General features: G+C 47.8%; 1 protein-coding gene across 1 annotated transcript in view; it reads left to right on the top strand.

The window, feature by feature from the left end:
- Window positions 1–4,925: 4,925 nt before the first annotated feature.
- SATB2 (SATB homeobox 2) overlaps window positions 4,926–27,860 on the top strand; it is a 136,577-nt gene continuing 113,642 nt past the window's right edge. The window contains exons 1-3 of the mRNA XM_055719194.1: window positions 4,926–5,259; window positions 5,706–5,924; window positions 25,845–26,021. Coding sequence (XP_055575169.1) covers window positions 5,756–5,924; window positions 25,845–26,021 — 346 coding nt within the window. The 5' untranslated portion in view covers window positions 4,926–5,259; window positions 5,706–5,755. The remainder of the gene's footprint in view (window positions 5,260–5,705; window positions 5,925–25,844; window positions 26,022–27,860) is intronic.

A 27,860-nucleotide genomic window follows, 5' to 3' on the forward strand; every position in this document is an offset into this window, starting at 1 on the left:
CCGCGGTTTTTCCCGGGCCGCGGGCGACGAGGGCGGCGCGGCCGGTGCCGGAGCCTCGACGTCGTGCGGCGAGGCGCAGGGCGGAGCGGCGCTGCCGGGGCCAGGGCGAGGCGGAGGGTGGCGAGGCCGTCGCAGCCCGGGCGGGGCCCGGCAGCCCCCCGCGGCAGGTGCTGCCCGCCCGGCCTGCTTGCACCAGGCCGCCGGGGCCGCGGCGGCGGGAGCAGCGGCCGCCTCGGGCTGCGCCGGTGCCGGTGCCCGCGCGATGGCGCTGTGCGAAGGGGAAGACGCCGGGACGGGGCGGGCGACCCCGGCCCCGTGCTCGGGTCCCGCCGCGATGGCGGCCGCTGGGAGGGGAGCCCGGGCCGAGCGGGAGTGGGGAGGCAGGAAGCCCTCGCCTGCTGGAGCCGCCCCCCACCTCCGAGCCCGCCTGCCACGGCGCTGCCTGCTGCGGCCGCCGCCCCCGCGGGGACCCGGCGCTGCCCCGCCGCTGTGCGGGGCCGCCGCGCTCCCCTCCCGCCGGCCGCTGCGCCGTCGCGGCAGCCCCGGGCACCCTCCCCGCCCTCCGAGGCGGTGCCCGCGGGCTGCCCTCCTGGGAGCCCGGCTGGCGGCCCCCGCCTCGGGCGAGGCCGCGCCGTCGCGGGGGGGGCCAGCCCGGCCGAGCCCCGCGGGGAGGCGGCCGTCCGGCCGACGCCGCGGCCCCTGGGAGGTACCGGGCGGGCGGGCAGCAAGGAGGCGAGGAGAGCGCACGGGAGCCCGGCGGATCCGGTGTATCCTGTCGGGCACGGCGGCCGGCTTTCGGGCGCAGCTGCGCGGGGGCAGCCTCGGCCCGGGGGGCAGCAGCGCGGGGGAAACTCCGGGCCGGGGGACAGCGGCGGCCCGGCGGGCAGCCCCGGCGCGGCATGGCGGGCGGTGGAGGTGCGGGAGCCGCGGCAGCCCTAGCCGCAGCTGGCCGCCTCTGAAGCCTGTGCAGGCACGGAGCTGCAATCGCTTCCACGCGTTTTGGCTTTAGAAACGGTAGTTAATGAAAACCAAACCTTTCTAAGGAGGTGTTTTTGTTCGTTTGTTTTGTTCAAAAATTTTTTGGCAATCAACCACTTGAGGCGTCCATAAACTTCGGTGACAGGGAGCGCTGGGAGACCCGGAGCGTGCCCACTCCTGCTCTCCGTGGAGTGCAAGAGCAGAAAATTCTCGTAGTGGAGTTCGTGTTAGAAAAACAGGTTATTAATAATAATAAAATAATAATAAAACTATTTCTTTTTATGGTGAGACTGAGAAAGGATGGGGGAAAGCGATGGGAAATAATCGCCCTTTTTTTTCCAGTGGAAACGAGGACAATATGTGAAAATCATGCACTGGGGAAAAAAAAAAAAAGGCATTTGTAATTTGAAACAGAAAGAAAAGGCTTTTATTGAGAAAAATATGTAAAAGAAAAATAAGCATCATGTATAATAAAATCTGCCTAAATTAAATGTTGTTTACAAAACAGAAGTTACCAACCAGCAAAATTAATACGCGCTCGGTTCGGTTTTACTAACGAGCCCCTTCACTTCCGCGTCGAAATTTTCAAATGGTTACCGCTCACGATTTCAAAGTTAAAGCAGTATTTTCTGTAAGAGTTCGGTTTGTAAATACAGGAATAAACACGTAAGTGGCGATCCTGCTATTCCAGTGAACGCGCAAATGTGAAACCAGCTGCCGGTGGGGAAAAGAAACCGAACGCGAGAGGAAGGTGCAGGGGATTCATAGCAAATAAAGCAATCGCTACATATATATTTAAATGTATTTAATTGTATGCATTATTCAAATGCCCTTCTGACTGGTTTAATAATTTAGAATCGATAGTTTTCCTAAAAACTTTATAAAATATTTACACTTAATAAAATATTAATCGATTAACAAGCCAGTCGTACTCTTATAGGAGCTTTAGTAAAGTCCTGTAATCATGCTGTCGCCACACGTCTCCACTGTTAAGGAAAGGATCACTGACAAAATGTAAATTAAGATCTTCAGACGGTGGTGTTTATAAAATAGCTCATTAATGGGCTTGGATTGAATCTCTCCATCCATCCACATCATCAGATATAATAATAGTAACGAATCAGACAGGGAAGATCCTGGCTAAACCATTGGCATTTTTTTTTTCCCCCCAGAAGTACTGAAGTCCTAAATCACCAATTCTTCTAACTTTCTGGCCATTGATCCGCGGGAATTCGTAGTTCAACATCAAAGGTAAGAACAAAACATTATATTCAATTATTTGATAGCCGGTGGGAAAGGTTAACTTCCGAGTTAAGGGCTGCTGCCGAGTTTTATCAGATTTAGGGAGGGAAAAAAAAAAAAAAAAAAAAAAGGTGGGGAGGGGGGAGGAAGAAAAGTTCGATCGGGTTATTTGAAAAGGAAGACGAGAGTTCTCCAAACTTTGAGGCGCTTTTCTGCCGGGGACGGCCGGAGACCTGGCTGGCGGCAGCCGCTGCGCGCTCTCCGCCTCCGCTCGCTGCGCGGCCGCGGCACCGGCGCTCGCTGCTCCGCCAGCTCCCGCAGCCCCGGCGCGCCGGCCGCCCCCGCCGCTCTTCCGCCCCCCCACCCCCCCGTTCCGGGACCCCGGGGGCTCACCACCGTTCGCAGCTGGCTATCCCGGGGCAGAGCTGGCACCGCGGCCGGGCTGCGGCGGCGGGTGCTCCAGCCCTTCGCGGGGAGAGGCGCGGGCCCTTCGGCCGCGGCGGGTGCAGCCACACACGGCGCCGCGCTGGGGGCCCGGCCGGGGTCGGGTGGGGGGGCGAAGCGGTTATTTCTCTTACCCTGCCCGGGGATCCGCTGCTTCTCCCGGCACCGCTTCCCGGGGCGGCCCGGAGCCTACCGGCAGCCCTGGGCACTCGGCGGGCGGGCGGGCTGCCGCTGCCGCTCGGTGGGGAGGCGGGGGGCAAGCGGGGCCAGGGCGGCCGAGCTCCCGCGGGGGACCTGCCCTTCCCCTTCTCCGAACGCCGGGGCAGCACCGGTGGGGCTCGCCGCATCAGGATCGGCGGCGTGCGGGCTGGGGGCTACCGCTGCCTGCCGCCCGTCCTCCCCGGGCGTTTACGGGGCGGACGGAAACCTGCTGCCCGGTGGCGGTGATACTCCCGCCGTGCCCGGGGCGGGCGGGGGGCCCTCCGCGCCCCCCCGTAGTCCCCACATTTTTTTGACCCTCCGGCGCCACCGTAAAAGGCAGAGCTCTTAAGGGGGCACGGCGGGGAGGGCGGCGCCCCACAGCGAGCCAGCGACGGACGGGCGGCGGGGGAGAAGGGGGAGGGGGCGGCGGGCACAGGTGCCCGCCGCCTCCTCCCCCGCCGCCCGTCCGCCACCTGTCCCGCGCACCGGAGGGGATTTCCCCGTTCCACCTTAACGCGGAGCTCGTTCCGCCGCCGCCGGGCGGGCGGGGAGGGCTGGGCGGCGCGGGGCCGGCGGATCATTCCCCGTCGCCCCCCGGGCCGGGCAGGGGGCGCTGCGGGCCTCGGGCGGGCGCGGCCCCGCCGGGGGAAGCACCTACCGCCGCCGGCTCCGGTGCACCTTGCGCCCGAGGGAGAGGCGGCTGCCACCCGGGGCCGGCGGGGCCCAGCCCGTCCCGCTGTGGCTTCCTGGCCGGGGCTCGCCGCTCCCCGCCGGCTGCGCGTAGCCGCCGCTGCCGTGCCCGACCCGGAGCTCTGCTATTAAATAATTCAGCGGCGGCGGCGGCAGCGCTTTGCCTGGCCGCTCGTCATCTCCTCCCGGCCCCCGCCATCAATTATTCAGGGCCAGCCCGGTAACTGCCTGGCGTCGGGCAGGGAGAGGAGGGTGACGGCGGGGGACCCTACCTGCGGCCTGGCCGCCCGCCCGCTCTCGGCGCCCCGAGGGAAGCGCTGCCGGTCCCCGGGGCTCAGCCCCGCGCCGCACCACGAAAAGTTACGGCTGCCCCGCGGCGGCAGGGAGGGGCGGCGGGAGGGTCCCGGGCGGCGGGAGGGTCCCCGCCGGCGCTCGGCTCCGCGGGGCGGGCGGCAGGAGCCGGCGAGGCCGCACCGGCCGCGTCGGACCGAGTCGGGCGCCCGGACTGCGCGCCGGCGGCGACTCTGCGCCTGCCCGGTCGGCCCGGTGTCCCCAACTCCGGCTTCCTCTCTGTGCCCGCCACCCAGTCTCCCCCTTCTTCTCCGGGCTCCTCCTCCTCTTGCGCGGCCCTCCCCCAGCCCCGCTGCCCCTGTCCCTGCGCCCTAATGCCCCGGGTCGCCCCTGTCACCGCCGTGTCCCGCCGCGCTCTCCCTTCCCCCGCCCGGCCGGCTGCGTGCGGCGCCGCTGCCCGTGTGCGGGATGCGCCCTTGGTGTGTGGGTGCGTAACCTCCGGCCAGGTGGGTCGGTGCCTCCCGCCCCTGCGCGCAGCGGGGCCGCAGCCGGCAGGAGGTGAGCTGCGGCGCGCCCGGTTGCGCCCGGTCCCCAGAGAGCACCGAGACTTGATTTTTGCGGGGGGGCGGGGAGGGGGAGGGGTGTCGGAGGCGAGGAGGGGTGGCGATGTTTGGGATGCACAGCCCTGGGACAGGCACGCGGCGCAGACAGACAGGCAGACACACACACACAGACACACACAGACACAGACACACACAGACACACGCGCGCGCGCGCGCGCACACACACGGGCGCGCACACGCACCGAACCCGAAACCAAGGACAACCCCAAAAGGACTCACTCTGCCTCGATGACTCAACGCAACTAATAACCGTTTCTCCGCGCTCTGTGGCGAGTCCCTCCTGCCGCTGCTGTCGCCGGCAGAGGAGGGAGCGACTGAAAGTGACACACCGGGGGCCGCCGCCGCCGCCGCCGCTTCCCCGCGCCGCCGGGCACCCGCCGCCGCCGCCGCCGCGCCCGGGAGAGCGGCGCTCCCTCCTCCTCTTCTCCCCCCGTCTCCCCCGGTATCGATCTGCTGCGCGGAAGGTGTGAGAAGCCGGCTCCCTCTCCCCGCTCCTCCGCGCCGCGGCCGGCGGCCCCGCGGCTCCCCGCGCCCCCGCCCCGCCCGCTCCACTCCGCTCCGCGCCGCTCGCCGCCCGGGACCTCCGGGAAGGGGCCGCGGCCCCTGCCGCCCCGCGCCGCCGCCCCGGCACCCCGGCGGAGGGCAAGGAGGGGGCTGGGGGTGGGGGGAAGGCGTAGAAGCGAAGAAAGCGGCGTGCGAGGAGGAAACAAGAAACTTTCCACCCTGGATTCTCTACTTCTGATCCATGGACAGAGCCCAACTCAGCCAACTTACAGACAGGCTATAAGCAGTAAGTACAGCGGCAGCTCCCGGGAGCCGCTCGCTAGAGGCTTCCGCGCCGGCAGCCGGCTGCTCCCGGGCTGCACAGCTGGCCGGCGCGGCGGGGCTGTGCCAGCGGGGCCGTGCCGGCGGGGCCGCCCGGGCGGGCAGCCGCTTCCCCCGCGGCCCCCGGGGCGCGCCGAGGCCGGAGTGGGGGCGCAGCACCTGGCTGCGGCGGGCGGGCTGCCTGCCCCTGCCCCTACCCCAGCCCGCCCGGCGCGATGGGCACCGGGGCGCAGCGCTGCCAGCCCCCGGCCGCGGCGGGTCGGGGCCGGGCTGGCGGCTTGAGGCGAGGCGCCCGGCCGTCCGCCGCGGGGCTGAGCGGCCCGGGGGGCGCGCTGCGGGGCGGGGGGCCCGGGGCCGGGCGGCGGGGCGGGCCGGCGGCCGCTGAAGCGCCCCTTGTCTCTCTCGCCCTAGGTCCGTGCTCCTTCTACTGCGACCTGCCAGCGGGAGCCGCGTCTCCGAGCATGGAGCGGAGAAGTGAGAGCCCCTGCCTGCGGGACAGCCCGGACAGAGGCAGCGGCAGCCCCGACGTCAAAGGCCCCCCGCCCGGGAAGGTGGCCCGGCTGGAGCAGAACGGCAGCCCCATGGGCACCCGCGGGAGGCCCAACGGCGCCGTCGCCAAGCCCGTGGGAGGTAACGGAGCGGGCGCGCTCTCGGCGGCACCCTGCCCCGGCCCGGCTGGCGGCCCGGGGCGGCGTGTGGCGGGCGGGCGGGCGGCGCCGTGCGGGGGTGCCGGCAGGTCCGCGCTGTCGCCCGCGGCCCCGGCAGGCGCTGAGCCGCCCGGCGCCGCCCGCGGCCCGGCCCGCTCCTGGGAAGGCCTTCGCGGCGGGCGGCTCACGGCGGGCCCGGCCGAGCCCGGCGCTGTCGGCGCCCGTCGCGGGACGGGGGGCGGGCGGCCGCCGGCGCAGTCCCCGCCTCGCCAGGGCCCCGGGGGCACGGCCGCGGGTCGAGCAGGGCGGCGGGGGGCGCGGGGTCGGTGCGGGCCGGGCTCGGGGGCTGCGGGCGCGGCGGGCGGCAGCGCGCATCTCTGCGCCCGGGCACTCGATCCCTCCCGCAGGGAGCGACCTGCGGCAGCCGGCCTTGGCCGGGGCCGGGGCAGCGCTTTCGGTGCGACCGCCGAGCGGGGTCTGCAGCCTTCGTGCGGGGCTTCAGGATGGCTGCCACACTTGCTCTGCTCCCTCGCTGCTGCTGGTGACTTTTGTGTTTAGGGCATGTTTCAGTGACACGCGTGGTTGCCCCCCCCCCCCCCCCCCCAGCTTTGTTGTTCCAAGGTTCCAAGCAGCTAAATTTTCCAGCTGCTTCTAAACGCCTTCTTTATTTTCATCTTGATTCTGATGCTGTTGCATTTAACGCAGTGCAGCCTCGTCTTAGGAAAAACAGATTTACAAGTCATGAGGTTAGCCAGATGTTGCGAGCAAAATAATGCAGGACAGGCCACAAATAACTTTACCTTAACCCCCCCTCCCCCAGCTGTGTACTTTTTTTTAAATGTGGAGAGGGGTGACACTCAAATGTAGTTGTTTGTACACAAAGAGTTTGTGTAAATGACATTTCAAGAGATACTTTGATATGATCGTCACATGACTCTCCATTACGTGAGGTTTATTTAGCGATTTTACCATTAAGATGCTTGTTTTAGACCTCTTTGGCTCAATAGGCTTCCTAATTGCTGAAGTTTGCTAAGGGACAGCAGATTTTTTTTTTTTACTTTAAAAACGTAGGATTCATTCATACACCTAATGAAGGGTAAGAGATTGCACCAGTTTTTCATGTTTCTTGGGTGACTGTCTTTTTTACGCTTCTTCTGCGTGTTCATCTAATACGCGGAAAAAGCTTTGCAGTGGAAGACTTGTAGTATTATTCCACTTACAAATTGGTGGAGAAATAATTTGTTGAGTAATTGTAAAAATGAACTATTTAATCATATAAAAGGTAATATATGTAGTTTTGGATGCCTTTCTCAAGATAAGCTGTTACAGCGGCTTCATTTTAAAGGGGGTGTTAGATCTGGAGCTAAACTCATTCTCCTTGGGGCATTTATAAAAATATACTTTAAAGGAATGTTTTAAAATGTTTTGGAATATATATGTTGCTTTCCAGTTGCAGCTGTGTTAGCCAGGAGAAGTTTGCCGGCTTTTATAGTTGTATCAGTGGCTCAGCTTGAACCTGGCCTGTTAGCTTATGGAAGATTTCTTCCACTTAAGACAAATACTCCACGTTTCTGAAAGCAAACTTTTAAGAGCTTACATTTTCTTTCATTACTCTTCAGCTCATTTATAAAGTCGGTGTAGACTGGAGTGTAAAAGTGTGGGGGAATAGGAAATGCAGGAATAATTTATTTTTTTTTTCCCCTTGGCTAGTGTTCTTTAAACAGTCTCAATCTCTTTGGTTTTATGCTTTTCATAATAAAGCTTATTCATTACTCCTTATTGATACTGAAAGCAAGAAGAAAATTATTCTTGTCTGAATACTTACCTAGGTTCTATAATACTCAATACTAAATCAGTTAAGGTAGATTTTTTTAATAAGATAATGGTGCTGCTTAAAATTGATTTCATTTTTTTTCCTCCTGGAAATGCTCTCAAGATAAATCAACATAGCTAATTTCCAGATATTTTTTTCCTCTGGTCTTTTTCAAGTTTGATCTTTAAGAACCTGTGTGACCAAGTGATCTTTTTCTGAATGCAGATCGCGCCGTTTCGGGTATTTCTGGAAGTCTATCTTTGCAGTGATCTCTGTGATGTTAGTTTTTTCACTCGAGTTGTGAAATGGAGCTGTAGATACTCATGGAAAGAATTGCCTTTAATAAATATACTGACAAATTAGGGCAAAACTTCTCTTCAAATAAATATTAATAAAGGCTCTTTTAGTATTGTTCTTAGTGTTTGATGAAGAGGAAGCTATTGAAAATCTTAGTGAAATGGCATCTAGGGCTTCAGTTGTTAGTCTTTCAGTTTGTTCTTATTTTTCAGGCTTTGAACAGCGCTAATATTCATTGAATGTGAACTCAATTTGGGAAAAAAACCCCAAATACTTCACTAGAAGCTAGAGACCATTTTAGTTTTAATTTTTGTTTGTTCTGTAAAGTGTATCTAAAAGTTTTGAAAGTAAAGGCAGATGCTAGTAATTCTTTTATTAGTCTTATTTTGGGCCTTGAATATGTAAATGCTGAAATACCTTCCTACTTGTCAAGTGGTTTTTTGCTGTAGCAATACCTGTTTCTGAACTTAATCCCTGAGAACAGAGCAATAAGCTCTCAAATGACTGGTGCTGTGATGAGACTGATGACCTTTGGTAACAAGTTTTATAATCTTAGTGTTTGCTACAATTATTTTTCCAGTGACTTCCCTGAGGAATAGGGAAATGCTACAGTGCTGTGGGTGTTCTTAGCTTTCTCTCTAGATTTGTGAATGAAAATGTGGTTTACAATAAGCTTCTGTAGTGCAGACAGAAAATGAGTTGCTCTCAGGAGAAATTTTGCCCTGTGACTCTCCTTTCTATTATTCCAAATGTGAATGTGCTTAATTCAAAGGGCCATTATAGCAGCTATAATAAACTAGGGAAGGTCACTAAAAAGATAAACGGGGTCTTAAAGGTTGTGTTTAATAGGGGATTTGAAAGTTTTGTTACTGTTTACGGTGTTGTTAGTGTCAGTCCTGTGTATAAAATTCCAGTTTTGGTTTGCCTAACTAACCCAGTACTTCGTGAAACGTTTCAGCAGTTATCTAACTGGTCTGTTTTAAAACCTGTATGTAATAAAGTGCAAGTGCTCAGTTGTTCAGGAGAGGCAGGTTTTATAAAGGTCCTTGGGAAAAAAAGGCTAATATCGCTTTAAAACACATATGAAGCCTGGGAGAGAGTTTAGAGCAAGCAAGAGCACTATGGTGTTGACAGCTTTATATCCCTGTTGGGTAACATTCACTTACTAGAATTGGCGTCTCCTCTCAGTTAGTAATTCACTCCATAAGGATTAAAAAAAAAAGGGGATGATTAATGGCTAGGAAACTTATATTTACAAAATTGTTGATTGCAGTTCATGAACCTGTTTGTGTATGAGTGGATGTGCATATCTGTATCTATGTATCTATATATCTATGTATGTGCTGATTTTGAAAAGCGTAGAAATTAAGCATCAAAAGCCTCTGAATGCAACTTAAAATGCCAGTGTGCAGAACGAGCTGTTTTGACGTTTGATTTCACTGAAATAGAAATGTAGAACCAAAATATAGCCAAGGAAACGCATTCAAATTTGGAGCAAAAAAATTTGCTGGTTAGATTAGCTTGATGCAGTCTGATATTAATATGTTCTTAGTCCTTTAACTGTTAAAACGTGTGATTTAATTTACGGAATATTAATGGAGGAGAAAACTTTCAGACAATCCCAACTAAATCGTATGATTGGGATGTTAATCAGTAGCTGGTTACTGTGCTCGTTCAAAGTCAGATGGACCAGAAATGTGGCTGCAGTGCCTCTTCGGAGCGCTGCTGCAAATTGCTGTAAGCTCTGTAAAGTTCTGATGTGTCATGGTCTTGTCTGCTTAGGTGTAGTTGGAAATCTGTTCCAATATATTTCTGGGGCAACAGAAATGCCGACTGAGGGATGGTTAAAAAGCTGTTTGTCAAAATCCATTCTAAGTATTTCTGCTAAGATGCAGTAGGGTGTGTGCTACCTTTTACATCTTTTACAAGGATTTAAAGTACTTTACTGGAGAGAAAATCCACTTCTGTGCAGACGGGAGAGTACAGCTTGATCAAATTTTCTCCTCTCTTCTAAATGGTTAGTTAACATTAGCTCTAAATGGCATCCTGAACAGAGTAGAGAAGCACGTTTCCCTTGTCCTTACGAACTGAGGAAAGTGAGAGGTTAGGTTTTAGTCTCCCTGCCTAGGTTCCTAGGTGAAGGGCATCTTCTGCTGCCTGAAAGAAGTACGTAGCTGTGCGAAAGAATTAAATGCATCGAGATACAGCAGCATGAAAGCTGCAAATCCTTGTTAGTTCAGGACGCAGCAGTGTGCGAATATATCTTATGTTTTATCTGTTGCAGAATAGATGGAAAATGTTGCCTTGTATGTACTTTGGTATAATTCAGTAAGGATTATCAGGAAATGTAAATTCTTGGACTTTGCGTGTTTCTGATCCATAATGAGGAAGAGACCTCTAATTTAACAGGAACAGCAAGAAGAGCAAGGCAGTGATTTCTTATTCATGACCGATGGTTAAAAATGTGTTTCTGGTCTTTTTGCTGATTTCCACCCCTCACCCTCCTTTTCCAATCCGATTATGTCATGTAAATAGAATAAACAGAGCAGTCACTCCTGAAGGGTCATGCAGGGTATCAGCTGTATTTTTGCTGAGGTAGAAAAATAGTCTGTCTTTATGTGTTTTCAGGACTTGGTCTGTTATTAAAATAAAGATGCAGTTAGTTAAAATACACATGCAATTGAACATACACATTAAACAGAATATAGGGTATCCACCCATTCGGTGACCTAGGCGTAATTTGATGTTTAGAGTAATTTTGGAACTCTTAAGTTGCATCTGCAGAAAGCCACTGACAATTTTGAATTCAAGAGTCAAGATTAGCTGTAGTAAGAACTTTATTTTTTCCCACAATGGTTCCTAAGTGTTTTGAGTCATCTTCCCGCTTCCTCCCTGCCCCATACCCATGGCCACATTAGATAACTAGATGCTGTTATTCCCATCGTGAACCAAAGGAAAGAAAAAGAAACCAGCGTCTTTGAAAAAGTCTTTGTTAACTCTTCCCCCCCCCCCCCCCCCCCCCCTTTATAAATCGGGTCCTGCCTATTCTTACTTTCACTGGGATAGAACAGAGTGTATTTACTATCAATTATTTATAGGGTGACTGAAAATGCCTGTTAAGGTGAGTCTGTCAGTGACTCCCCAGAATGTTTCTATGCCTGAAGAAGGTCGTAAAACCGTGTCGAAAACTATAAAGACACAAGTGAGGAAACATATTTTCAAGAAATTAAATAGCAGCATATTTCTCACTCAGAATTTAGAGGGAGGATTTAGACATCAAAGGAAGAAAACCAGTATTAAACTTTCATTGTTACGAATAAAGACTTAAAGGTGAGGTTTAAAGATGTCTTTCCTAAATACTTAATTTTGGGGAGTCTTTCTGTTCTATCTAAATTATTTTACTGTACTGAATATTTTATCTAGATTTAAAAGTACAAAAAACCTGGCATGATGTAATGGTAATCAAGTTGTCGTTTGAATAGACAGATATGTCATATTTAAAATTTCTAGTTTGTGGCACAGAAAGTCAGAGGGTACCAGTTACTTTAAAATACCTTTAAAAGTACTTGAGTTTAATATTTTTCATGGAGATGCTAGTTGGAGTATGTATTTTTCCAGTTACTTTCTATTACTGCTGCTTTCCTTAAAGCTGTCTGTGTGGAATGGGGAGGAAAAGGGCCACAGTGGTGATTTGGAGCTTAAGTAAAATACTTGGACCAGTAAGATTTTTGTCAACTCCCATTGACACAGAAGATGGTAATACAGTATGGCATCTATGATGTTGTAAAATGAAGCCAGTTTTACTGCAGTCATGTATTTATATTTGCCGAACAGCTGTGTGACCTGTTTAGGCAAACTCTTATTATTTTTGTGATGGAGCAGTCCCCAACCTGCTTTTAAATCTTATTTTTAAACTTTTCAAAATAACTGAAAATCTGTAAAACTCTGGAAGATTTTATTTCGAATCCGAAATTGCAAGGCATAGATAAGTTAGGCCTTTAATTACCATCCCTCATAATTTAGTTAAATTAGTAACTACTGCTGTGTTTTAGGATTAGAGGCCCAGTTTTTCAAGGTATAAAGTATTACCAAGTCCCTTTAAATTGGTACGATGGGGGTTTGTTCAAGATAACCTGTGCCTGGTTCAGACTCTGTAACCACCGCACAAGCGTGCTCCCCTTTTGAAGCTCAAAGTGGTTTTGAAACCAGCCTGCTGCACTGGAGGAGGAATGGGTGCCCTTTCTAACTTTGGAAAAATTGTCTTGTGGTAATTGGTTCCTGCTGTACCAAATGGCCTGGGTCAGATGCACTGGTCCCCACGATGGCATGTGTCACTAATGCAGATGTAAGAAATAGTCACAGCAGACAAAAGGCAGCTGAGGATTTGATGGCTTCTGAGAAATGTTTTCTAGCCTCTAGCCATACCAGAAAAACCCGCCCTCCAACAAGTGCGTACTTGGTGCAGAACGCTCCTCGGTGGGGTCTCTGCTGTGGGATGGCACACGAGTGAGTATACGTCGATTCGTGGTACCAGAGACAGAAAATAGCTTTGCCGTTTAGTTTGAGGGGAATTGTTAGCCCATCTAGATGAGGCTCTTGTGGCGATTCACAAGTGTTGACTGCTTTAACGTCTGGTATGTTCGCAGCCAGCACCTCATGTCATCCATATTGTCGCAGGTCTATAGTTAGGATTTTATTTTTTTTTCCCCAGAGTTCCTGTGTTTTGCACAAAAGCATGTACCTCAGCTGTTGTGTGTTCTTTATCCCTGTCTTCATTTGCAGAGATCCAAATAATAGTAAGGGAAAAACATTTCATTTCATATTTCCAATTTTATTTCCTTTATTTTAGAGAACTCGTAAAAATTTAAGTTGTTTTTTCTTTTTAAATATGTGTACTAGCTCTGCTGGTATCCTCTGAAGATTTATAAATATACCAAGATGTCAGCATTTGTCTATTGGCAATTTAAGGCTGCTGACATTGTGAAACCCTTATAAACAATGTTTGAAAGGGGTTTTTTGTTTTGTTTTTGTTTTGGGTTTTTGGTTTTTTTTAAGTGTAATTCTTACTGTGATTTTTAAAGATGTGGACACTGATGTTGCTAATATCCAAGGACTTCGGTAAAACTTCCTTCCAGGAGGCATTTCTACTTGGGGTAAAGCTACACAAACAATGTACAGGGTTGCTTAAAAGATGGAGTGTGAGCCCTGCATTGCTAGTATTGTAAGCTGGATGCTAGGGCAGGGATCTCGTGTCTGAACTCGAGATACATTTTACATTTCCTGGCAAATGCTGAATGATTATTGATGCTACATGCAGCAATGTTAGGAAAAAGAGAAGATTGTCATTATTTGTAGAAGCTGTATGAAGGGAACAGGAAGAAATTGAAGAGGCAGGTAGCTCTAGATAGGAGTTTAAGCATATGACTTGTTTTCTAAATAGAAAATTACCTGGCTAATAGTAAAAATTGTCAGTCATTTTGCTCTAACTGATGCCCTTGTTTCAGGTGGACATGCAATATTAAACAGTCACAGCACAACTGTACCTTGTTAGTAGCAATGTCAGCAAGGTAAAAAAGCTCAGAAAAAGATTAATAAAAATAACCTGGCAGACTATATTTTAGATGAAGCTGCAGCATCTCTTGAGATAACCATCCGCCCACTGCATTTTCAGAGTGCAGTAGAAATGTCTCCCACTTCAATGTGCTCCCTCCTTATTTGTTCCCCAAAGACACACGCTGAGATTAAAAGACAGTCTATTGACAGCAGATCTTTCCAAAAGTACTAAATCTGGCAAGAGATGTCGTGGGGGGAGTTTCTTGTACCAAGAACTGTGATTTGTATCACTGCATACAGCCGCAAGGTTACTCTCTCTGCTCCCCCCACCCCCCCCACCCCCCCGTTCTATGTTCTATTCTATTTGTATAATGTTGAGAAGCAGCTGGATTAGTCTGTTTTTACTTGTGTATTGCCGACACTTCACTCTAGAAGTTGCTGACTTCGTCGGCATTTGGATGGAAACTTCAGATAAGTGAGGAAACTCACATAGAAGTATTTACCATCCTGGTAATCTAAACTCACAGAGAGTGTTTTGTCATAAATTTAGCTGACAGGCATATATTGGAAATGAAGCATGTCATTTTCAAAACTATAACCAGACTATTTTTTGAGAGTAATATAAATTCCTATTTTGAGCATATTTTGGTTTATATGCATTTCCATTATTTATATATTAAAATTAGATGTGCACAATTTCCAGCCTTATTATTTTGAATGGTTATTAAGAAATGTAGTTATAAATTATGAGTTATATAATACTTCGGAGTAAAAGGTGATTTTCGTAATGTTTTTTCCCAACTTACAAATAACTTTTTTGCCATAATACAAACATGCTAGCAGAGCAACATGATAGATGTCTCTTTAAGTATCGTAGTAAAAGAAAATGACTTGTATTCTGAGGCTGTGGATAGTTTATGTTGTTTTGGACCCATTTCCCAAGCAGTGATCGAAAACAGATTACAATAACAATTATACAGTCAGAAGATGCAATATCCATTTCTGTTTTAATTGAGTGAAAGAATAATAAAAACATCATTAAGAAAAATGAGGTGGACCTGTCATACACTCTACCAATTTTTAGACTTGGAGAAAATGCAGAGTAACACAAGTGTGGGCTTTTTTTTTTTTTTTTTAATTTTTCTTTTTTTTAAGTAGAGTTTGTTGCTCAAGCTAGAAGTCTGGATGGTAGGCTTCAGATGGGCTCCTGTGAGCAAGTATGCAGCAAGTAGGCATACTGCTTGATGTAAAGGTCATATCAGGCATTACCCAAGTGTCCGGGTTTGCCATAAGCGTGACTGTAACGTTTCTGTTACTGGCTTGAGCCTTCCTGATTATATTGATACGATTGCGGTGTTATACTGACCTACCAAACAGAGAAGCTCAGAGAATGCCATGGACAGGTAGAGAGTAGTGAAAAACACTTACTTCTCCTTCAAAATAAAAAGCTGTGCTGCTTTGTTTTTCCCCCGCTTTTTTGCCTCTCCAAATCTGTGGACGTGTGTGCCAGTATCGTAAGCCATTGCTGCCTGGGGCTGACTCTTCTGTGACCCTGTAGCTACCTCACCATCTCAGTCTTCTGATGAAAACCCTGCAGGCAGAAGGACCCCGTGCGGGCAGCACCGCAGCTGTGTGGCGCTTGGGAAGGGACCGAACTGTGGGTGGAGGCCAAGGCTGAGGGAACCTGGCTCTCCTTTTTCCCTGAAGCTGAGTGCTAGAGCTGTAGGCAGAAGCATCCTTTCTGCTGTACCATACGTGGAAAGAGGGATCCTCTGTACGGTAGCCTTGGCTCCAGTCATGTACCATACAGCTTTACAAATCAACATTTGGAATGGCATCCGAGAGTGAACTGGGAGCCAGTTCAGCCTTTGGAGAGCAGATGTAATCTGCTTTCTTTGGCTAACACCTCTCAGCGAGCACATGGATTTGCGCTAGCAGAAGTATCTGATTCTCCACTGTAGCGCTGTGTATGTAATGTTGTAGTAATTCAGCCTGTTGAGCCCCAAAAGCAGGGACTGGTGACTCTTCACCAGGGAATCCACACACAGTAGGTCAGCCTGCAGGTAGGTCCTTCCCACTCTCACCCCAAAATATCACTAACTGGCTGCACGAAGTAAGTGTGCTGTGTGCACCTGAGAGAGGGTGTACCTCTTCGCTCTTGTTCCTCAGCCTCATGACTTGTTTGGTAAAGATGTGGGAGTTATTAAAAACCGTTTGTGTGATCTGCTGGCTGGTAAGAGTAAATGTTCCCAAAAGAATAATGTTCAAATGGATAGCTGTCAAATGCGTGATCTCATCTTTGTGAAAATGTGGAGTGCTTCCCGCACAGCTCTTGATCTTCTGCCCTTGAAAAAGGAGCATGAGAGAATGCTGCTCAGAAGTTGCTCACTCTGGGGGGTGTGTGGGGTGTGGAAGACTGGAGTTATAAGTAAAGTCCAAGCCCCAGATGCCAGTTCCTGACCCTTAAAGGGCCGTGGGTGCAGGCTGTCTGAAGGCTCTCTGCGTATTGACTGGTAAAACAGGAGACAGAGCGGGTAGTGAGCTGCTTTCTAGAGGATGGAATGAGGGCATGGCTCCTGCTGTTTCTTGGTTGTGGTTCTCTCCTCTGTTTTCCTGCTGAAGTTCTGATGAAGACTTCCGTGGTCTCCTTATACCAGAAAAATACCACCTGGTAGTGATGTTGTGGTGGCGGTAGCTGAACCCTTGCTGAAGGTGCAGCAGGGTGGAGGCCTCTGTCAGGAACCCTGGAGTCTGATGACCTGCATTCTGAGGCGGTGTTTGGTGTAGCTTGTCCTCCTGCGCCCGTACTTGTAACTTTGCCCGTAACCAGTTCTGCCGTATCTGTTGACATTGTCGCGTAGAAATAGGGTTTTCTGATGCTGCCAGTATCTAGAAGACACGAGGGAAGGAGGCAAGGAGGCTAGGATTACAGCAGTTGCAGATCCGGGCGGCTTGGCTTAGGGCTGGAGCCTGCAGTTGGGCTTGGAGACAGAGATGTAGGTGCAGCCGTCACATTAGACTCGCCATTCAGCTCTTTATCTGGCAACATGAAGGAGGCGTCATACGATTTTATCTCTTTCTTGCTAGAGGCAGGTTCACAGAGGAAACGGACACGAAGGAGGAGAGAGCTTGCTGGTGGGTCCCAGCGGAGATCCCAGAACGGGCCCGAGCGTGGTACGCAGCTCTTCTCCAGAAATGAAACCTCAAACCAGCTACGAAAGCTTTTCTGTTACATTCCAGGGGACTTATCCCAGTACCAGGAGACTAGTTAATAGAACCTTCATTAAAATGCTTTTGCTAGAAGATGTTTTTTAGTTTAAAAATTACATAATATGGTGGCATCTGCTAGCACCACCGAAGTTAAAGGCTTATTAGTGGTTCCAGTTTTCAGGGTTTAAAAATGCTGGTCATTAAAATTAATTCTGGGTGGAACTTGGCATAGAGAGTCTCGGCCCCTTAGGCGAGTTTTGTTACCTAGTTGAGAGAAAAACAACAGAAAGCAGTCCCCCCAAAGCAGACCCCCCTTCGAACCCTAAACTTGTTTTTAAGTTACAGTAACCAAAACCTAAAACTTATAGGAAATTAATGGCTTAAGATGATTTTTTTAAAAAAAACACACCAGTTTCATTTAAAAGCGTTTCCTTGACTGGTCTTGAGTGAAAGAAGTGTATTTTCCATTATTTCATATTATGAAGTACTGCTGTGGGGGGATTTTTGCTTCGTTTTTAACTGGGAAACAATTTGAAACAACAGAGCTTGTTTTATTTGGGGAAAAATGTAGCTATCGTGTCTTCACCTTTGCCTTTTGACGCAAACGGTTGGGCTTGATGGTCTGAAGCGTCTTTTCCAACCGAAACGATTCCACGACTGCATTGGGCGAGCTGGGGTGGCTGCGCGTGGTCCTGGCTGAACGCGCGGCGCTGGTGCTGCCACGGGCGCTCTGCACGGCGCGGGGGGGCTGGCAGGGCAAGCCCAGCTTTCTGCCGTGACAACAGGGACAGCTGTTTGTGCTGCCTTCGGACTTGGGCTGCTTTAAAACCGCGTGTGGAGGTCTGGGTTATCACCCCTCACCTCCCTCTCGCTTAGGGGAGAGCTGGCAGTGCTGGGTCCCCCCGTTGCGTTGCGCCTGCCTGCTGGCTGCCGGCGCCTGCTGTCCCTGCACCCAGCGGCACAGCCCCGGGCTGCTCCCGTTCTTGCCCTTTGAACCTGGCTGGTGCCAGGGCTTCCAAGTTGGGTTGAGCTAGCGCGGCTGGTTTGGCAGAGGCAGAGGGGTGCGTTGGCGGGAGCAGTTGGTCGGCTCCGGCTAACAAAAGGCCTCGCCTCCTGCGGGGAACGCTCCTGCCCCGGGCGCGCGAGGCAAATCCCCGTGTCCCTCTGTTTCGCAGTTCTCACATCCCTCTGTTTCGCAGTTCTCGTTCATCTCAGCACATGCTCTGAATACCACTTTTTCTTTTCTACTTCTGTGTTTTTTGAGAAACTCAAGTATTATCAAATCAAGTTACGAGTTTCGTAATATGTTTCTGTGGTGGGATAGTAGCCTGGAATATTTTGTGTTAAACAGTAAAGCTGTTATTTCAGCTAAGGGAAGGGTTCTTTGGCTAGTTAAGCTGTCAGAAGCAGGGGACATCTGCAGCGACTTCTTTGTAAGATTTCCTCCTGAGATCTGGGATAGTTGTGATGGTCGGGAGACTGAAGCCGCAGAAAGGACTGGAAGCTGAAGAAGGATGTAAATAATATCTTGTGGTTTGCATTTACCGTTGGCTAAAATACAATCTGTAGAAATGCATTTCCTGCCTACAGATTTATTTGAATATGCAAAGCCAGAAAAAATAACTGAGGAGGAGGAGAAAGATATTGTCCTTAGTTCTACTTCCTCTGGCTCTCCTAAGAAGAAAAATTCTACAATGTAATGTTATTTAACATGATTCTGTTTCTTTGGCAAACGTATTAAAATAATCTGTGGACTGAGCTCTTCTTTACCAAATTGCAGCCTGGAACAAATTATTTGCAACGGGCTTGTAAACCCGTGAAGAGTAGGAGTTTAACAGCATCACGTTACTGGCTATGTGCAAAATCAGCTACCTCGCGTTTTGTCTGGGATGCGTTGGAGAGCGGAGGATTAGCAGAAAGTGAGGTCCTTGTGTTTAAACAAAACCTTTTGCTGTGATGAGGTGCTTGACACTTTTGTTTTGCATAGGACCGTGCAGTTGTGAAGATCCTGATATGGTCTCCTGTATTTGTCATAGAGATTTCCCGCTGGCCGCCTGTCAGCGTGTACACGCAGCTTTCTTCACGTGGTTCCGAGTGGTTAATGACAAACAACTGCAAAGTCATTCCTCCAGTCCCCATTAAAAAAGATTTACAGTGGAAGAATTCTCAGCCTCATAATGAGACTGTTGTAAGCTGGTACTTGATACGTAAAAGGCTGAAACGCAGTCCATTTACCCAAACCAAGCATTTATTGTAAATAAGTTAAGTGCCAACAGCTTATATTCTGTCCGATTTAATTATATGTATAATTTATGGAGTAGCTTGGAAGGGAGCCTTAATGGACGTGACTAACCCTTGGTGAAACGTGTGAGCTCTGCCTCTTCCACCTCAGCACTGAAGCGCACAGGCGTGGGCTGAACCTGGGATCAGCTTCGGGCCTGCTCCTCGCTGCGCGTGTGGCACCGTGGGGATGCGCGGCGCTGCCTGTCCCGCCTGGCTGCGCCCCGGGCCCGCCGCCGCCGTGGGCTCGGCAGGGCTCGCTCTCGCATCGCCACCAGCTGCAGCTCCGATGGGGTCTAAATGAAAGCGGTGTTGAGAGCAGACCAAAATCTTTTTCTGAAATGCTATTAGGTGTCCTTCCTCTTAGAAAAAAACTGTTTTGGAATGCAGTTGATCTTTCCCCATTACGATTTAGTCTTCTCTAGTTATATGTGATCTTAAAGGGCTTTTCCAACCGAAATGATTCTATGATTTTATGTTTGTTCAGCTACTTCAGTCTTGAACAGAAACCTCCTGATTATTAGCATATGCACTAGGTTTTCATTTCCAATCACCTCAGGATTTGCAGTTTACAACATTTTGAAGAAGTGGCATGCTTTTTTTTTTTTCGCCCCCCTTTTTTTTTTTTCTGTCTTGGTAGTGGTGTTAAATTTTTGAGAATAGAAATGATGGATTAATGTTGCGCTACGATGTGGGATGGCCATGCAGAAATTCAGGTATTTCTGAATAACAGAAAGCTGTCAAACTTAATTGGTTTCTGCCTTTTCAATTAGAGCTGCAGGATGTGAGGAAGAGACCTGGCAAACCTTCCCTGTGCCGCATGGATGCTGATTTCTGCCTTTTAAAACAGTTTTCTTCATTTAGGTTAATTTTTCAAATTTGTTGAAAAGAAAAGGGAAGAGAGGTAAATACCAAATCAATATACATAAGGTCAGCTCCACTGCAGCACAAAGAGAAATAAATAAATGGACTGCTTTCCCTTTGCTGCCTTTGCTGGATAAAGGGCTCTTGCCTAAGGAAAAGGCAGAAGCAGATTAGGTTTAGGAAGTGTTTGTAGTTTGTTTCCTGAGGTTATTGCCAGTTGTGGAAGCTTGCTTTGTTGTTAAATGTATGGAATCTTTATCTAGATAGCTTCCTCAAGATGACCCATGCTTTCCTAATGGAGCTTTCTGGTCTCTGCTGTAGGGTAAGGGTCTCATCTTAAAAGTCCAGCTGAAGTTGCTCTTAATTCAGTGTTTCGAGGTGTGTGTGGGAATAGACGTTTGTGGATTCTGCGCTTGCCGTTACCTAGATTTCTTTTTTTTCGCTCTTTCCTTTCTTTCTTTTTCCTTTCTTTCTTTTTCCTTTCTTTCTTTTTCCTTTCTTTCTTTTTCCTTTCTTTCTTTTTCCTTTCTTTCTTTTTCCTTTCTTTCTTTTTCCTTTCTTTCTCTTTCCTTTCTTTCTCTTTCCTTTCTTTCTCTTTCCTTTCCTTCTTTTTCCTTTCCTTCTTTTTCCTTTCCTTCTTTTTCCTTTCCTTCTTTTTCCTTTCCTTCTTTTTCCTTTCCTTCTTTTTCCTTTCCTTCTTTTTCCTTTCCTTCTTTTTCCTTTCCTTCTTTTTCCTTTCCTTCTTTTTCCTTTCCTTCTTTTTCCTTTCCTTCTTTTTCCTTTCCTTCTTTTTCCTTTCCTTCTTTTTCCTTTCCTTCTTTTTCCTTTCCTTCTTTTTCCTTTCCTTCTTTTTCCTTTCCTTCTTTTTCCTTTCCTTCTTTTTCCTTTCCTTCTTTTCTCTGTATAGCTTAGAGAATGACCCACGCTACAGTCTCATCTAGGGAAAATGTTTTCTGCATACAGTAATGAAGAGTTTTCAGTAGTTTGTGACTTTTCAAATAAATGACCTGGTTTCTGAACTCCCAACCATAGAAATCTACTTTGACTTTGAGGGAGATTACTCTCTGTGTGTTTGTGTTCTGTTTAAAAAAAACACCCAAAACCAACCAATAAACAAAACCTACAAACCCAAAGCACAACAGCAACAACAAAAACTTTATTTTCCACTTTCTTCATTTGATAAAAATCTCTCCACTGTAGAATGATTTCCTTTGGGTTTGACACCACCATTTGATCTCAGTTTTTAATAATTTTGGTGGGTTTCACTCCCAGAAGAAAACATGCTTGTGCTGTGAAGTATTCCCACTAGAAATCTGGGAAATCTTAAAACCCCATGTTACTCAGGGCTAAGAACTGGCTTCTTTATTAATTCCCTGCTAGACAACCTCTGTACAGTGAATCTTTCCATAACACCATGCTGTTGAAATTAATCAAGCTGATGTTTGGAAATTGTTCAAATTAGATTAAATTAAATAACACCTAGACAGGGCTTAGAACTTGTGCTGATGGAAACAGATTTTAATCTAAAAAGACATGTATTTTATTGATGCCTCTTCTTACTGGTTGAACTTCATATTATACTTATTAGGACACACAAGTGCTGCTCCTTATTTAATGGCTGGAGAGGCGCGTGGCTGAAATAGGTTTAACCTCCTCCTCAGCTTTCTGTATCCTTTTGTTTTTTGCTTTAGGCGCCAAGCCTGTGATGGTTATGTTGAAGCGGACAATGCAAAGAAGCTCAGTGCTGATGAAGTGTCACATTTATTGCTTGCTTTAGAGCATGTACTGGACAAAGTCTCATTTGCGAATGAACAAAAGAAACAAGGCAGGACTTTTTAATATCTGCTCTGTCTTGTCCTTCTAATTGGTCATTAGAACTTTACAGCTTTTACTTACAAATCTTAAACTGAAAATGTTTTCCAGAGAGCTGCATGACTGCCGTTCGATCGTACTTTTAACGGGCTTCAGGGTTTTTGTAAAAATGAATGTTTTATGCAGCGGAATGTCCAGAGTTTTTACTTCTTGAATAAAATAAAATTCACTTTCCTTCATTTTTAAGAATGGATTGTTCCCTGGTGAAATAAAGCCATGGATTGAAATGGGTGAGGAGGAGAAAATGTGCATTTGAACACAGGTGTCTTTGATGCATATTTAATTTCTTCTTAATTTCTCTTCCCCTTAGAAGAGTCTAAGCAAAAAATACAGCTATGTTTACAGAGTCTTCTCTGTACATTGCAGCTTTTCCACGAATAGAACAGTGGAGCTTAAATCCCATCTCTGATTTTTTTACAAAAATCTATGTTACACAAAGGTAGTGGTCACTGCTAACCATTCGGTTGTTCTGGGTAATAGTGGGAACAGTTTTTCCCTGTTCTTTTCCATGGATTAGAAGGAATTCTTGCTGTGTATGGATGTCCTTATAAAAGCCTTTATGTAGGTCTTGTTTATGCTCCCCTAGCATTTTATGCAGATGCTATCTATATGGGCTCAGAGCTCTGTGAGAAGCACGAAAGAGCTGCTTGTAAGTCAGTTAAGTGAATTAACATCAAGGAGAAAAAGTCTTTTGTGTAATTTGTGATTGCTGTTAATGTTCTGTGTGCATTCCAGCATTGTGTTCATCCTTTAAGGAAAGAAACTGTTTCCTTTTTAGCCTTCACATTACCCCTTGTTTTCTCCGTGTGTGAAAATCAGTGCCGTATGTCATCTACCACGAGCTGTGCAGCATCGTTCGCTGCAGCATCTCTGTAAAGCTTGGAGAGCGAACACACAGAAGTTCAGTGCAGAAGGGACCTAAGTCTTTTTTGTGCGTGTGCATGGGAGAGGGAGGATGACAGTAGTTCTGGCTGATGGGGCATTAGGGAAAAGGATGAGGAGTTTCAGGATTTATGAGTAAGGCTGGCTTGCAGTGCTGTAGCACTCATGCGAGACTTCATTGTAGATGCTTGGTCCTCCTGCTCTCTGGGTGTTGCTGTAAGTTCTTCAACTAGAGTGACAATGAGCAGTGACTAAGTTGCATTGCTCTTCTATAAGGGCCCTGTAGTCAGCTGGAGGTGTAATGTATGCATTTAGGAGCAAGACATGGTGTGTAGCAGTGTGTAAAGAGCACGCTGGCTTTTGGCTGCAGCTGTTTTTTCTTCTAATTCCAATGTACTGAGAGTATGATAATTTATTTTCAGATAATGTCAGGAAACAGAGAAGTTTGAGGCAATAAATCCATTGGAGACATTATAGCTTAACTCCCCAATACAAAATAGAGGGAAAAGCAGATGGAACTTCCTTGGAGTGAGATTTGCTTGGAAACAAGTTGGATTAGTGTTGCTTTTGAGTAAAATTCCGAATGCTATAACCAGAGGCATGAGGATGGGTTAGTGATGGCAGATGTGGTAACCTGCCCTTTGCTCTCTGTTTTTAAGGTACTAACAGCAGCTTATCATCAGTAACGCAGGGTCACTGAGTTCAGAGATGTTTTTGCAAAAGCTGTTTCTGGAGCAGGGTCCCTGCAAGCATGGGCAGCAGGAAGGGTCATAGAAGTCATCATGGGCAAGAGTCCTGTGGGTCCTTTGTGGCATCCATAAAGTGATGTCATATACAGTTCCGTCAGTTCTGTCTATCAGGCATCAGTTCTAGCTTTTGAGATCCTGCTTGTACTGAGACAGTAAACAATGAGCACAGAGAATAGGTGCAGCTTCTGTGCTGAGAAAGTGGGAAGACTGTTGTGTGACAAGGAAAGCATCTGCAGGAGGATAAAAGATGCTGTGGCATCCCTCTCATCAGTTTGCATTCACCTACTTTTTCTGTCTTGCCAAAACATAATTTACACAACCAATATCACAGCCTTAGCATTTGGCCAAGTATTGTAATCTTTTGTTAAGATACTAACAGCCCCCTCAAAAGTGCTATGACGGACTGTATGCTCGACAGGAGGGGATGGTTGTTGCTTATGGAGGTTAAATTCCATTCTGACTAGTTAAATGACTTACGTACAAATAGAATTCAATTTTTAACCTTTGATAAGAATAGAAATGTTGTCATTGATTTCAGAGGAACAGGATCAGCTTTGCACTGTCTTTTCAAGAAAGCACTTGGAGATATTTTTTTCACTGAAGTTTTGTTGGTTTTTGTTTGTTTGGTTGGTTTTTTTCAACACTCTGTGTTTGAATTTGGCTGCTTGAACTTGCAAAAGGCATTAGTTTAACCCAGAACCAAGCAGTGAAGAGGGAGCAGCATCAATGTGGTGCCATAACCTACTTACACATTACTTCAGGATGTGTTTTAAAACAAAGAACTAAAGCACATCAACTGGATATCGTGGCTCATAGCTGCTGCTGCTGGCCTGCAGTTAGAATATCAAACTGGGAGCTGCTCCATGCCAGATAGGTCACTAAATGAGAATTGTGTATCTAAAATACATTTTAAAGTAAATCTATTATCTGCAAATTCAAGACAAGGAGGATTTAAGTCCCTTAGCTGTTGTTAATGGTGTGACTGAACCTGTTTCAGGGCAGGGTGACTCCTCTGGAGGGTTATGTAACTATTGGTTTGTAGATAGTGAAGCTACTGGTAGCAGAAGATCTGGAAGATGCTTAACTGACTTCATACGGAAGGAGAACTGAAATGTGGCTTTCTCCTCTTTTTTTCTTTAAAGAAGTGCCTGGTCCAAGAATACAGTGATTTGTGCCTGGCCTATACAGAGTTATTGTTCATAGTTGTTATGCGTACTGGAAATGGTTGTATTTCATTCTGAAGAACAGGAGTTAGAGGTGAACTTTCTGGCAGCGTTATGGACCTTAGATAGCCCGTTTGGACAACTGCTTTAGGCTGAGATCCGTCTCTGCCCCAGTATTTCCTAGTTCATCTAGTACCTCAGCTAGTAACAAACTAATAAATTTCTATGACTAGAGGTAATGGTTTTTCCTTTGCCTCCGCCCTGATGACAGCCTGGCCTGCAGCAGGCGATGGAAATGGCCGTGCAGTTCTGTAGGTTTTCCGTCTGTTCCGTCTTCCCTCTGTGCACATGTGTTGAGTCCTGTAGGGCCATCTCCTGCAAACTGGCTTGTTCCTCTACTGTCTGTAGTATTGAATCCCTTTAAGTTCATGTCCTGCAATTTATTGCCAGAGATTACTTGATCCTGTAACCACAAAAGTAAATTTACAATAAAACAGAACAAAATTGAATCCAGACCACCCCCTGAGTTTTCCACTTCTGTGGTTCCTCCTTATCCTTGATCCTGTTCCGAAGAGAGCTGTTCTCACTCTCTGCATACATGCAGCAGGAGAACAGCCACTGGCCTCTCTGGGTCTGCATGACCGTGCTGCCAACACGAGATTATTGTTTTCAGCAAAATCAATGCGAGGGTATTTTCCTTGCACAGTGAGAAGACTGACCGTGCTCTGAAAATGTGCAAACAAGCCTATCCCAGCCGAGAGCTGCGTGGGGACGAGCCCCTGCTGATCCTCCCTGCCTCTGCTTTGTGGAGAGAAGCAGGAGCGGCGTTCGTGTGTCAGGTGTCGCATGGCTGAACGTGGAGGAGCTCTGACCTGAAAGAATAGGGGTGTTCATGGAACTGTAGAAAACTTCTGTGATGCTGAAAAGGTCTTATTAGGAAATCTTGTTCGTCCTCATGCTGATTGCGATTCTGTTCCTGAATCGTATTCTCTGGAGCTTTTGGTGTGGTTTTTAAATGACTCAAGTGATGAGACTTCAGTATTTCCCTTGGAAAGAAAACAAAAGCTATCCCACAGGGAAGAAAGGCAGATTTCTACTTAAGATGAGCCTTCGAGGAGGTGTTTTAATTTACAGCTTTAATCAGAGATGTATGACACACTTCTTGTTCCTCTTTTATTGATGCTTTGTTGTTTTTTGGTGTGTTTTTTTTTTTTATCTAGGTTTGATGATTCCAGTCTTTTGTGTGGTGGAGCAGTCGGACGCCTCTCTTGAATACGATAATCGAGAAGAGCATGCCGAGTTCGTTCTGGTTCGCAAAGATGTGCTCTTTAGCCAGCTGGTGGAGACAGCGCTCCTGGCTCTGGGGTATTCCCACAGTTCTGCGGCTCAGGCACAAGGTATTCAATAAAGTTCTTTTCCCCCTTCTCTGCACTGGCAGAAGACAGCACCTGAGGTTGTTTGATGTAAGGAGAACGCAGGAAAATTGGTGGCAAATCTTGGAAGTGGTTGTATCAGTTGTGTTGATTGCTGAATCTTAAAGTAGATGTACAGCAAGCCCTACCCTGTTAGCCTGCCTAGAAAGCATTAGCTGGATCTTGCTGAAGTGTGAAACATGGTGATAATGATCAGCCAGCATATTCATGACATATTTGTTCTGTACGGTGAGGCAGGTTGCTGTCTCGAGGAAGTCAGCACAGAAGAGCTCTAGGTGTACAGCTAGATGGTAGTTAGTATTCCTCTTGGTATCAGGACCATTTTGAACAGCACATTTTAGCCTTTTAATTTTTAAAATTGTGTATAATGGTGATATATGTACATGCTCTCTTTATGGCTGGTAATTGTAGCGCTAAATGTGCAGGCCGATTTCTGTTTTCACTTGCCTACTGTATTGCTTCAAAGCCCTTTGTAAAGCTATACGGTCCCTTCCACTTAGACTTGACTCTCCAGTAGCAGTGAAATCTTAAAATAAACGAAGCTTTCCTCTCTCTACTCAAAATATTAGCTTGAAAAAACCCAAACCTAAAATCCTAGTCTTGAGGGAGATGGGCAGGAGGTGGTGGGTTGGGAAAAAATTTTCCAGGATGAACTTTGCATTTTAAGAGGCTTTTTTGTACTAAACAGATTATTTCAGTCAGTGCTTGTTCTTTTGGATGAGAAGCCTGTCAGTTTCAGTTTCATCACCATGTCACCAATAAAACCGGTGCACATTTAGAGTAGTTTAATAGAAGCTTTGCCTGGGGATTTGGATCGTTTTACCTGTTGGTTTTAGTTATTTTTTTTATAGCTAGGTATTTGAACGTGCGAACAGGGAGAGCAGTGGTGCTGTGGAATCCAGGAGTCCAGGCAGTGGTTAACAGCACCGGCTCCTCGTACAAACTTCTTTCCAAGCAGGGTGGCAGTGATTCATTTCCTTTGTCAGCCCCTGCTCAGTGAGGGAGGCTCAGGTTCTTTTTACAGGCAGAGCTCCTGCACATGTGTTTGCTTACACGATACAGTAACAAAAGCTCTGTGAAAAGGTAGTTGTTTTATTTTTTAATATGAAATGTTTCATGTCATTTTAGGGATGCTTTTTTCCTGAATGTAAAAGGTCAGTGTATGCCACTGTTTCCATCCTGGTGAGCCAGCTTCCTGTTTGACAGCACTATCCATCTCAGTTAACACAGTTGCTCAAGGTGTTGCGAACTAACATGTGGAACACTCTGCATTAGGTGGCCAAGATTTGATTCTTGGCACTTAGGAAGGGGAATAGGCTTTGCAAGAAACCTGCTCCAAGGAGGCATGCCATTCGGTGCAGTGATCCAGACTGGCTGAGCGTCTCACTTGGGGGAGCCTTGCTTTTGCAACATCTCTCTGTTGTTGAGAATAGCAAGGAGGAGAGACAGATTGGCTCACGACAGAAATTAGTCACTGTGCAGGGAGGAAACGACCGCTGCATTTTTGAACAACAGGCTTTGACAATGAGCAGGTTCAAATACTAATCTGTTGCGTGATGTGTTGCTTGAATAACTTGTCTAGAAAATAAAAGTTGAATTTCTAATTGTTGTAATTAGTCTAAAAGAAGAGACTTTGGCATTTTTGTCTTTAAGGCAGCAGTTACGTTCCACTAGAAAACGTCAGGTGGTATAATCAGAAACCACAGAAAATACCTTAAAGATCTGTCAGCTATAAGTTACTTAACCTCTTACTCTGTTATTTTTTTTTAACCTTCACACTGAAGGTCCAGTTCTCCAAAGTCT

This window comes from Falco cherrug, chromosome 8 (genome assembly GCF_023634085.1).
Source record: "Falco cherrug isolate bFalChe1 chromosome 8, bFalChe1.pri, whole genome shotgun sequence".
NCBI lineage: Eukaryota > Metazoa > Chordata > Aves > Falconiformes > Falconidae > Falco > Falco cherrug.